We start from the raw sequence: 12,562 nt of genomic DNA on the forward strand, positions 1-12,562 counted from the left end.
TCCACCAAGGTCCCGGAACGTGGCAAGTACTGGTACACGCTTCTAGCATTGGTTCAATGTGTACAATTAGGTACCAGTACTTCTCAACAGTGCTTCGGTCTCCGTAGTGGGCTGACTGATGGCGGGGGTCTTGCTTAGTCAGGATCAGCAGCCACCACTTACATAAGTGGCAGCTGTTGTAGTCACGTGATGAGTTCATGACGAAGCCCTCATCTAACCTTGGAACTACAGAGTCGTAGTTCTATATCCATGTAGTCAATGAAAAGACATATAGAACCACCCCTTCCTATGTCACAAAATACGTAATTCCAGCTCATAAATTACACCAATCCGAGTCTCAAGATTGCTACGTGAAATATGTGGACAAATTATGTCAAGGTACCCTCCCTAATAGTGCTGTTTCGGTGGGGGCCACATATCCATGGATACTCATCCTATTAAGTCAACAACAGAGCCATTTCCGAGCGACAAAGTGTGCTATCTGGGACTTTAGTCTTATTGGCTATTACTGTCAAATATTACCTAAAAAGTAGGTATAACTCATTCCCTCTTCCTAGTTAAGGATTTGGGGAGCCCGGGCCCCAGGGCCCCGGGGGGTGGGTGGCCCCGGGGGTGGGTGCACTTGTGGGGCGGGGGCTACTACCATCCTGATTCGGGAATCGACCTTACACTTATCGACCATGTAGTATAGTTCTTTTTATTCCCATTTGGAAGACCTCATTTATCTTCAAAATAAAAATTTGCAATTGAATAACGCCTAATATTGCTTGTAGGCCACAATGTAAGTTCTACACCATGTATGCCCTCGTATTCTAATTTCTAGGAATATATAACGGTATGTTCAAATCGGTTCCTCCCCTCTCATAACCAGTCATGATAGTCAAAATCAGATGTTCCGCTCCAGCTTCGGTATATAGTCGTCATTGAGGGGTTTTATCAGCGCGTCACTCTTCGAAACTTCTCGCAGCCTATCTAAATCGGCGAATCCAAAGTGAATCAACCCAGCAAGGAGATATTTTTCGAGCATAACCACATATGACTGGGCTTTCGATCTATTTTCACGAAGTTAGAACATGTTCGAGGACCTGATTGCCATAACGTACCTCTGTAGGATTCTTGATCTATGTGTCACCCACTCATTTAATTTTGAAACACAAGCCATCGCAAGGATGAACACCAAGGACGCGCCGTGAACGCCGCTTTCGTGAATACTGATAACCGCAGCCAAGGGAATAGAGATCGAGTAAAATGTGCTGGACGAGTATCCACGCAGATACGGCGTGTAGGTGAAGAAAAAGATCGCCAGTCGGGCATAAATGAAGCTATCGAGCGCAGAGATAGACACCCTGTGTAGACTGGGCAGTTGCAGTAGATATGATATGGCGCAGATGACAGGGCGCAGCAATGCACCCGTTTGGTATGGAGGCCGAGTTGTAAGTGGATCGCCACGACGAAGCGTCTTTACAAGAACGAAACTGGACCATGACCAGATGAAGCAAGACAGCACATCTATCTCCCCGGGGAGGATATTATCATTGCCAAGTCGGGCTTTAGAGATATGGTATCGACTCAATTCCAGGAGCCCGGTGCTAATATGGATGAATAGCCACGCTTTGTTCTTGGAGAACTTTGCGCTATACATTCCAACTTGCCGTCGTGTGTGATAGAGGAGGATGGTCAGATATGCTGAACAATAACAGATCAATGGCGCGATATCTGATTTCCAACGCATAGTGACAGTTGCTGTATGAATTATTGGAATTGCTTCGTGTATTTATTGGTTGATATCAAATTGGCGATTTGAATAAAAGAACTGAATAGTGGGAATTTCGTACTTTAAGTAGGCTTTCGTACAGTGACTGGACATAAGTTTCTACACCCCCAGCTCCACACCACTATGATTATATAAATATTCTGCTCGCCAAAAAAAACAATATATTATATTTATCTTTACAAATAGTAACACATTATAAAAGCATTTGATTTAGAGTTCTAGGAATGAAGAACACACCATCTTGTTTGCGAAAAATCTGCTTTAACTGTGCCAAGCGCCCAATACACCTACCGGGTATTATACCCATTTTTCACCAGATACCCAATCTAGAATTTAACTATATATCTTTTGTATGACTGACCTATACAAAAGGTACCTTGGCACCCGTAAACATAACATGTATTTTAGTACTCGAACTAGCTACAGTAATAGAAAGTATACGAATATATAGTATAAAGTCTAGCTTCATTAATTTCATGGTAGTATAGATTCTTAGTATCTAATATAGAAGAAGGATAATAATTTAGAATGACACTATATGAGGCTATATTGTAGAAATATACTTGGTACTTTCTATATTTTAGTATACTTCATATTCCTTACCAAAGTTTGGTTAAATAATATAGACTTTCTTTACACAATATATATCTTCTTATGTCTTCTCTGACTAGTTTAAGGGCTGAAAAAATGTATGTTATGCCTACGGGCTGCATAACTAAGTATCTTTTGTATAGGTAGATTGGGTATCTGGTGAAAAATGGGTATAATACCCGGTAGGTGTATTGGGCGCTTGGCACGTTCAGGTGCAATTTTATGGTGATTATATCTATGCATACTACGCGTTTTAGGTAGGCGGTATGATGATATAATGGTGAGGCTATAAGGGGTATGAGAACTTATGCCTACTAACTGGCTCGCTTTTTTGGGTATACATGTTCAGATCAACACAGATCAACACCTGTATAACATGGTACAGTGTGTGACTTTGTGGTCTGCATGATCATCAAAGTACATATGATATAAGTCTCTAGGAGAATTCATAAGCATGTTACACGAACTTAATCTAGAAATCACAGAGTATACCTGTCAACTTGACAATGCCCGTCTGTGCGTACAACATTTTCAACCTCTGTCCTACCATCTAATCATTTAATTAATTACACTGCATCCGAAAACTTTAGATCCTTTTTGCCCTTTTTGGGCATTATTCTAAACCCCGGGTGTTGGGATTAGACCTCTCAATAGCCCACAAATGGATCAAAGCCTATCAAATGCCCATTTCTGTATACAAATATAGCCTTAGCACGTATAAAGTAACTGATTAATAGCTATATTTTAGCTATATACCAGCCTATATATTTATTATCATTATATTATCATAGTAAGAAGTAGGAATTAGTAGGTATTATACTGATTTTATTGTAAAGCTAGATTTTGTACAGAATTTTATACTAAACCACCCCAAAAGGATCTAACTTGACCACGAATTGGCACCTAGGAGGAAGGATTACTAAGTATTAGCAGAAAGAGGTATATATATTAGGTCTATATTTACGTACAAATCATAGTAGCACTAATAGTACCTCTACTCACTATATATAATTCCCTAATAAAAACAAGTACCCCTTATAAAGTAAAGCTTCATAAAAGTCAACTGTCTATCTTCTAACCGACTTTTCTCTCCTTTATACTTCATATATCGCTTAAATGGTAGTTTGAATACCCAAATTTAATTTAATGGCGTTTTAGTAGAGAGAAAAGCATATTAATAAGTTGCTGTGAGTGGTTACGTTGCAGATGTATATCCGCCCCGCGTGTAAACATCAAAAGTATACTGAAGCCAGCCCTCTTTCTGTATTGTAACTACATGCTGCTCGGTTACGGGCGACTAAATATGCCATCCGACATTACCCCACCGCCTAGTTCATGACTGCCTTCTTGAAGCATTTATTATTTATATACTATACACTTTATAGATTCAGTTTAGATTCAGTTTAGATTCAGTTTAGATTCAGTTTAGATTCAGTTTAGATTCAGTTTAGATTCAGTTCAGATTCGGTTTAGATTTGGTTAGTAGATAGTAAGAAATCAAGAGTCAAGACTTAAGACTTAGGAGTATAAAGAGCCCGGTATTAAAAAAAATTAATATCGTATTTGTTGAACAATCTCCTATACATATAAATATATGTTTGCTAACTATAGACTAAGCCCTATTTGTTCGTTATTTACTATTTGTTAGCTTGTTTACTATAATCGAGCAGAGTTTAGATGGTTTTAGCAGGGTATATAACCCCCTTCATTTCTAGTTTAATCAATTAATAATTCTTCCTCTGCTTTCTCCCCACATTGTAACAGGTTGCTCAACAGTATTCATTGATAAAAAAATACTATATAAAGTAACTATAGATTCAACAATGGTACTTGTGAAGTGAGAGTGGATCTAAATTATTGCCTGGCAATATAAACCGTACTCGGTGATCCAAATGATATATTTTACTATTTTCTTTGGAATTTAGATAATCTTCTCTATTTGCAGTTGGAAGATACTCCCCATGGAAAACTAACAAGGTTGAGGGGTCATTTGGGTGCCTAATTACTACCCGACACAGTGTTGTTGACCAGTTTCTCAACAAGTTCTCGGAAATATCCTGCGTTACCCGCAATGGCTGGTAGAGACCAAGATGACTGCAAAAAGCAGCACTCTGAGATGCCCATTGGTCTCAAAGACATATACGAAAAAGTTCACAAATTCGCTGAGGACGTGAGGTGAGGGTCCTGGGCCGTTTTGGGAAAGGGCCTCCACGCTCGTTTCAAATGCGGTTCGCATCATGACCTCTGAACAGACCTCACAATGATCACCTTCCTGGCTATGGTTTCAAATCCCCAAACCCGCCTTGGCACGTGAACTTCCCCCGCTGTTCTTGATCTTCTCTTCTCCCACAACACCTCTCCCTTTTCTCTTCTTCCGTAAAACCCGTACCCGTGCCAAAGCATACAACAGAGGGCGCAAAAGAAAAACACCATGGTAAGAGCGATACATCAAATCCCGAAGATCATACTTACATCTCACAGGCCAAACCCACGTTAGAGGGTCTCCCGACGGAGCTGTTGATCCTCATCTTGTCTGAGATACCCGACAGATCTTCGTTGAAGTCCATCGCGCTTTCATCGCCCACTGTCTATCGGGTATACCTTAAAGCACGACCTGAGCTCCTCCGCCGTATGATAACAAACCTCTTTGGTCCCTTGCTAGGAGAAGCGATTCTGGCCATACGATCTCGTGGTCTTCTCTTCGCGAACCACAAGGAAAAAGCGATCGCCTTGCTCGATACTTGGCGACGCAAAGACGAAATCAAACAAAGAACTTCATCAAATTTGAAACGCATTGACGTCGTCGACAATCTGCAAGAAACATTCGACCTCTTCCGTTCCCATAAACAGCTTGAATTCTTCTTGGTTGACTATGCGAAACATGCACCACGTCCTCCATGGATCCCAGAGAATGAATGGGAGTCCTATTTTATTCCAATGGAGTTTTCCCATACCGAGAAATATCGCTTCCTCAGGGCAATGTGTCGACTTCAAACCCATGGTCACATTTTCGGCCCGGCTGAAACAGTCCCCAAACCCGGAATGCACCCACCTGAAGAAAATGACTGGGAGTCCGCTGATCCCAAAGATCCCAAAGATGACCACATTGCTAAAATGCGGGAGGCATACCGGTTGTTTTTCGGGGCAATGCCACCCTGGGAATACTCAGAAATAGGTTGTATTTGGTCTTACCTACTCACCAAATTCCCACCACTCTACGATGGTATTGCTGAGAGTATGCGCGAGATTGCGGATAATAGTCCAACTTTGCAACCTAGGCTCAAAAAAAGATATTTTGAATTTATACCGCCAGATGTACAACCACCGATGAGTTGCCGCGTGAGCTCGGCCGACCAGCTCGTCTCGATGTTCTCACGTGGTGAATGTTCCAACTCACTGGCTGAGCTCGGACCAGATTTTATTTATCGCCTCATTCATGCTCCCTTTTTACCGCGGCGCGATATGATCCTGATCAACATCGAGTCAAGACTTATGACCTTTATCGGTCTCGATGTGCTCTACGCATTTACGATCCACCAAGAAGCCATAGTACCTTTGATCTCACCGGCAGACAAGTACTCTGTTGTGAACTATGAAGAGTTGTGGTCAAGTCTCCCACCGTCAAGTCTCCCACCGACTGAAACACCGAACAAAGCATGGAGAAAGGACCATATTACGCCAGAATTCCCGGGTCAAACGTTCGAGGGCGCAGTTTGTAACATGAGATCCATGCAGCATTGGAACTGGGGGTACGCTATATGGGATGATGAGCGATTAGAGGCATGGAAGGCCCCACTCTTGTACGGAGAATGAACGTGAAGCGAACTTGCACGTCACGATACCCATTGAATGCAGTGGATTACACTCGCCTCCCATCACCATCAACATCAGCCAACAAAGCTTGCTTTCAACCTATCCTTTCGCAAACGGCCATTTTAACGAGGCTTTCATGATTTATCGATATGATACTGTTCAGTCCTCGATTCCCTTCGCCACACATCTACGCCTTGGCGATCAGTTGAGTCCGTGGTTTCGGCTGCTGGATTGGCAAATGAATCTAGAGCGGCCCACCAGCCTCAGGTAGCTCAATCAACAACAGTCAATATCTTACGCTGGATAGTAAAATTCACAATGCCAAAGGGCTACTCTATCTTCCGGGAGGGCTGGGTGGTAGATCTCGACGACTATTTCACAGCGTATCTAGATATTCAAGAAAATACCAGGTTCAGTGCAACAACTTTACTTCAATTTCAATGGTAACAAGCGACTGTCTCATGAAAACTCATCCCGTCCTCCGCTCTCTTCCTCCATCTGAAAACATTTTCTTCACAAGATACTTCCCACCCATTGAGCTACAGGGAAACCCAAATGAGGGGCCAGGGGAGGTCCCTTCCAGGGCGAACATGACTCATTGGAGAGTGCTGTGGCATACAAGTCATTTCACAGACCGCTTCACCACTCAATGAAAAAGGTTCAGCCCTGCAATTTACCTCCCCTGCCCCCACACTGGGGCTTTCTCATGCCTTAATGGGAAGGAGGGCCGATCGAGGGGCCGACAGAGATCATTCAGGCCAGGAGAGACCAAGAGTGGCCATGACTGCCTCGCAATCGTTGGCATTCTTCTCTCAGTCTATGTAGACCGCTCCCATGATGGCTTCAATTGTTGTAGCCATGAGAATTCTTCCGGCAGGCTGACCCACCTGACCCGGATGCTTCAGTATGAAAGGATCTAGGCCAATAGCGATCTCCCGCTCGTGCAAATGACTATTTGATGCAACATGCGTAATCACGTCTTGAATGTTGCCTGTTGATCATGGTCAGTGCATGTAGAAGATTTGTAGTCGTTGGCAATACCAACTGACATGTTTTTTTTCCGCACCCTGGTTGACAAGAATTTGGCGAAGCGTGGCGTCGCCAACCATCGCGAGGGCTTTTCGGGGCTCGAATATGATTTGGGCGGTAGACATACTCGCCAGCTGTGGTTTGTGCAACAGAGAAAGGTACGGAGTAGACCAGCCAATTTGTCCGGGGGTTGGCGTAATCAAAAGCGTCGGAGCTAGGGCAATAGTACCCCTATAGTCGGCAGATCACAGACGGGAGGGGATAATGCGGAGGACTGGAGAAACACGAGGAGAATGGAAAAGAAAGGAGACATTCGAAAGGGGCCATGACGCAAATTAAGAAAAAGCAACCAGGGAGCCCGCGCGAGAGGGGGAAGGAGAGCAGCCATCTACTCCGTACAGGGAGGTAACTTCATGATGTCAAGCAACAACATGTCTGGCAACCCCCTTCCTGTGGGCTATCTAGTCTCTTGCCTGTCATACGATTTAGTGTTGCAGAGCGACAGAGTGACCGAATGACAGGATGATAGGATTTATAGCACGCGCCTAATATAGGCCAGTACTCTCGGCTGTCCACCTCGGGTCTTTGCAGACTTGCGGGGATAAGCCCCACATTGTGAGTGCAATCTGGAACTGGTGAGATCGGGAAATCACATTCGGATGTGGGGATGCTGCAGCATTTCACATGGTCTTCGGGGTTGGTGTTCTTCGCTTTCGCCCTCTTGCTTTGAGTGTTGATGAAATGCCCAGAGATCGAGCAAGTATGTTGGAGGAATGCCAGACATCCTAAACCCTGGATCAAAAGGTCAATAGAGTCGGCGCTTGGCTGTTAGCATAAATCAAGCCTGGTAGTTAAGTTGGAGTGTATAAAGCTGATGCTGGGCGATTGTGCATATTAAGGTGGGGCCAATGGATCACCCCACTTCACACTTCACACTTCACACTTCACCATTCATACTTCATATCTCATTCTCCCCTTTTTCTTCCTCTTCATATCTCGACTAGTTGATACCAGAGCCAGGCATGGAAAAGCTTTGATTGACTGCTTCTTAATCCTTCGATGGATCCCTTTCGTCGCCATTCGAAACCCCGGCGCGTTGTTCGGGTCTTCCGGCTGTCACCCCGTGGGGGATTTCCCCCGCCTTTACAACGCGCTACTGCAAGCTTGCTTCGGCACATGAGTGGACTTGGGCCTTCAAATGACATGACTCTGTTCATAGTACACCCGGGTCCTCTCCTGCGGTCAAGCAACTTCGGCTTAACTATCCCCGTCGACGCCATCGCCTTCCCCGCAGATGACTCTTTGCGGTGACATAGCCGTTCTTTCCTCTGGAGCTAATCAGAAATTAGACAAGTCCTTGAATGCTAGACCCTGAATAGGTGCAATGTTACATTCTATTCTGCCGATGTTTACCCGCTGGAACTCAGAAGTGGGATATTCGGTAGTTGGTATCATGCAATGTCCCGGAGTTGGGAGGGGTTCTGAGGTATAAATTGGTATTGGAGTGAGAGAAGAAACTGTCAAGCTTGCTGATACGAAGCTTCGTGGCTGTTGAAATTCGTTCGCAATGTTAACCTTTTGGCGGAAGTCATTTCTACTGAGTCTCGCGGTAGCGAACTTAGCTCTCGCCGAGGATGTCATTATTGATGACGCAGTGTTCTACGGGCAATCACCTGCGGTCTACCCTTCGCGTATGATTTTCCACTTCATTGTGTTTTCTACTATAACATGAGTATCACTGACTCGCTGAACAGCTGAAGGGACAGGCGCCGGGGATTGGGCTTCTGCTTACACAAAGGCCAAGGCATTCGTCGCCAAGCTCTCTGACGATGAGAAAGTCAATTTGACTGCAGGTATCACTGCCGAAAATGGATGCTCTGGTAACATCCAGGGTATCACACGCCTTGGGTTCCCGGGAATGTGTGTGAGCGACGCCGGTAATGGGCTGGTAAGTACCTCTCGATACCTTCACATCTAGTTATATGCTCACTCATGTTCAAGAGAGGACCTGACTTCGTTAATGGCTGGTCTTCTGGTGTTCATGTAGGCGCCAGGTATGTGAAAACTTTTAAACATGCGCTTGACGTACATTACTGATCGGTGGCCATGACACCATGCAGCTGGAACCGTGACCTTGCTAAACAAAGAGGTATCTTCATGGGCCAGGAATATCGTAAAAAGGGCGTTAACATGATACTTGGGCCTGTCGTCGGACCTTTGGGCCGTGTGGCTCTTGGTGGTCGCAACTGGGAAGGCTTCGCTGCCGATCCATACCTGAGCGGAATCCTGGTTGCTGAGTCGGTCAAGGGACTGCAGTCCCAAAATGTTGCCACTTCTCTTAAGGTAAGTCGAGAAAAATATCCAGAAGTTTGCCTTGCTGAGACCAACTTTATTAGCACTTCATTGCAAACGAGCAAGAGACCAACCGCAATCCGACCACCGATTCCGACGGCCACTATGTTGAGTCTGTGTCAACAAACATCGATGACAAAACACTTCATGAGCTATACCTGTGGCCTTTCCAGGATGCAGTTCTTGCTGGGACCACTTGCGTCATGTGCTCTTACAACCGCTTGAATAATTCCTACGCTTGCCACAACAGCAGAGCCCTCAACGGAATTTTGAAAACAGAGCTCGGCTTTCAAGGTGGGTGGATCCCAAACATTTGAGCAAAATCCAAGGACTAACTTATTTTGCAGGCTATGTGATTACTGATTGGTTTGCCCAGCATACTGGAATTGCCTCTGCTAACGCCGGTCTGGATGTTGTCATGCCTAGCTCAAGCTACTGGAACAGTAATTTGACAACGGCAATTTCAAACGGAACTATGGAAGCATCTCGTCTGGATGACATGATCACAAGGTAAGACACTGAAAATAGAGAGGAAAATAAATGAAGCGACATGCTGAAGTCCATCGGCAGATTAATGGCGACTTGGTATTATCTCGATCAAGACTCAGCATTCCCCAAGCCTGGTGTCGGAATGCCCTCCAACATCAGTGCTGCCCACAAGGCCGTCATATCTACGTCCAAAGCCGCAAAGTCAGTGCTTTTGCAATCGGCCATTGAGGGACACGTTCTCGTGAAGAACCAGAACAACGCTCTTCCTCTTCGATCCCCAAAGTTGGTCTCTGTCTTCGGATACGATGCTTACAGCCCACTGGCCTATACTCTTGCCACCTCTTTCAGCTTCCCCACAACAGCGCGATCAGCTCTATACCAGAACGGAACACTGTATAGTGCCGGTGGATCTGGTGCGAATTCACCTGCCTACATTGACTCTCCGATAGAAGCTCTTCAACGTCGAGCATATAAAGACGGGTCTTCCGTTCTGTGGGACTTTATTTCGGAAGATCCCGTCGTCAACTATGTCTCTGATGTGTGTCTGGTATTCATTAATGCTTTTGCTACAGAGGCTGTCGACCGAGAGGCTCTGTCTGATACCCACAGTGACACAATTGTGACTAATGTCGCAAATAAATGTGCCAACACTGTTGTTGTGGTTCACAACGCCGGCATCCGCACTATCGAATCCTGGGTTGATCATGTGAATGTTACCGCTGTCATCTTTGCCCATCTCCCTGGACAGGACACAGGTCGTGCTATAGTCGACATTCTTTACGGAGATGCAAACCCCTCAGGTAAACTTCCTTACACCGTTGCGAAGCAACCGTCAGACTATGGCCCTCTTCTCCAGCCCACCGAGTCCGAAGGGAAGTACCAATATTTCCCTCAGTCGGATTTCACCGAAGGTGTCTACATCGACTATCGCGCTTTTGACAAGGACAACATCGAGCCACAGTATGCGTTTGGCTTCGGTTTGTCTTACACAACATTTGGATACTCAAACCTGAAGATCTCGAAGACATCAGCCTCATCGACGACTTATCCTCCCAGTGCACCGATCGTTCCGGGTGGAAATCCCCGCCTATTTGATACACTAGCCAAGGTCTCGGCTACTGTGAAAAATACCGGTAGCGTTGACGGAAAGGAAGTTGCGCAGCTCTATATTGGCATTCCCAATAGCCCGGTCCGCCAACTGCGTGGCTTTGAGAAGGTTTTGATCAAGACTGGGAAGTCGGCCACTGTGACCTTTAATCTGACTCGCCGAGACCTGAGCACATGGGATACAGATGCGCAGCAATGGCTCCTTCAGCGCGGGACTTATCAGATCTTTGTGGGGCGTAACAGCAGGGACTTGTCCCTCACGGGAACGCTGACGATTTAGAGCCGCATACAGTTCCGGCGACTGGGAAGTTTGAACTAGTGGGAGATGTAATTCCAAGGTTATGATAATGAAATGCATTTCTCGTTAATCATCCATCCACCTTGCTCAGTTTCAAGGCTCCCCCGATTAGTGATTCTGCACGCAACCGATGTCAAATGTAAATGTAAACACACATGTCAATTCGTCTCCGTAAAAGTTACGTGTCGTAATGTCTTTATGCCATGAAGTCTTGGAGCTTTTGCTTGTTGAGAATCTCACCCTCTACGAGTCTGCCTGTCTCAGTCACTTCTCCGTTGACTTCCTGGTAGCGCATAAGAGCAGGAATATTCTTGGTGGCCCAAGTAGTGCGGTAGACATTCTGAGGGTTATTCCACCTGGATTTTCATATTAGTCAACTGGAATTTAGATCATGCTGGCGGTCACCGGCATTCTTCCGAGAAAGATCAACAATGTGGGGTCAGCATCCGTGCTTGAACTTACTCGGGTTTTTGTCCAACCTCAACGATCGCAAGTGCCGGTGTGTCATCTCCCGCAAATGCCGTGGTGATAGATGGCATAGCGGCTCTCACGTCGGGACACCAAGCTTGCTTAGTGATGGGATCTGATCCGGAGATAAAGGCGATAAAGAATTTTGAGCCCGGCCCAATCAGAAGCTCCTTTGCGGAGGTAGGGAGAGTGAAGGTTTTGAGGATCGCCATGGTAGTTTTGGCTTTGTTTTCAAAGCGAGATGTGATGGGCTCAGGTCCTTGAATTCCGAAGAGGCAATTATGGCTTTTTGCGATGTCTCTGCCAAGCCGGGTATTGCCGGCCCACGTGGAGACCTGCACTAGACCCGAAAGGGATGGGGCACTATACGACAGAAAATCATTGGAAACAGCCCAACCGCAACAGTCGCCCCTGCCATCCACCAACTCGCGACCCCAAATGCCCCTAAATAACCTGAAGACTGCCCACAGAATTCCAAGTGAAAGACTTGGCGGAAATAATCCAAATCCACATCCAATCCCAATCCCTATGCCTCTATCATCTCCTCTGTATCTAAGTCTACCTCTATAGTAATTTTCTTTGGGAATTGCCGTAGACTTGTATTTGCCTGAGGCTTCCGGATAACAGAATTTCATCAATAT

At 45.5% G+C, this 12,562-nt stretch overlaps 4 protein-coding genes across 4 annotated transcripts; 2 read left to right on the forward strand and 2 right to left on the reverse strand.

The window, feature by feature from the left end:
• Positions 1-886: 886 nt before the first annotated feature.
• On the reverse strand, positions 887-1,732 carry N7516_008308 (uncharacterized protein; the record flags this gene model as incomplete). The annotated part of the gene is made up of 2 exons (XM_057221027.1): positions 887-1,052; positions 1,104-1,732. 2 exons carry the CDS (start codon positions 1,730-1,732, stop codon positions 887-889), a joined length of 795 nt encoding a protein of 264 aa, XP_057071299.1.
• A 3,064-nt stretch (positions 1,733-4,796) lies between these two features.
• N7516_008309 (uncharacterized protein) lies at positions 4,797-6,178 on the forward strand (the record flags this gene model as incomplete). Its single annotated transcript, XM_057221028.1, has 2 exons — positions 4,797-4,799; positions 4,847-6,178. 2 exons carry the CDS (start codon positions 4,797-4,799, stop codon positions 6,176-6,178), a joined length of 1,335 nt encoding a protein of 444 aa, XP_057071300.1.
• Positions 6,179-8,774: 2,596 nt separating this feature from the next.
• Positions 8,775-11,435, forward strand: N7516_008310 (beta-glucosidase; the record flags this gene model as incomplete). Its single annotated transcript, XM_057221029.1, has 7 exons — positions 8,775-8,898; positions 8,962-9,155; positions 9,209-9,261; positions 9,328-9,550; positions 9,604-9,853; positions 9,907-10,069; positions 10,130-11,435. The coding sequence occupies 7 exons, from the start codon at positions 8,775-8,777 to the stop codon at positions 11,433-11,435; spliced, it is 2,313 nt and encodes a 770-aa protein (XP_057071301.1).
• Positions 11,436-11,649: 214 nt separating this feature from the next.
• On the reverse strand, positions 11,650-12,133 carry N7516_008311 (uncharacterized protein; the record flags this gene model as incomplete). The annotated part of the gene is made up of 2 exons (XM_057221030.1): positions 11,650-11,809; positions 11,916-12,133. The coding sequence occupies 2 exons, from the start codon at positions 12,131-12,133 to the stop codon at positions 11,650-11,652; spliced, it is 378 nt and encodes a 125-aa protein (XP_057071302.1).
• Positions 12,134-12,562: the final 429 nt, after the last annotated feature.

This window comes from Penicillium verrucosum (assembly GCF_028828655.1).
Source record: "Penicillium verrucosum strain IBT 35672 chromosome Unknown utg000003l_segment0_segment0, whole genome shotgun sequence".
NCBI lineage: Eukaryota > Fungi > Ascomycota > Eurotiomycetes > Eurotiales > Aspergillaceae > Penicillium > Penicillium verrucosum.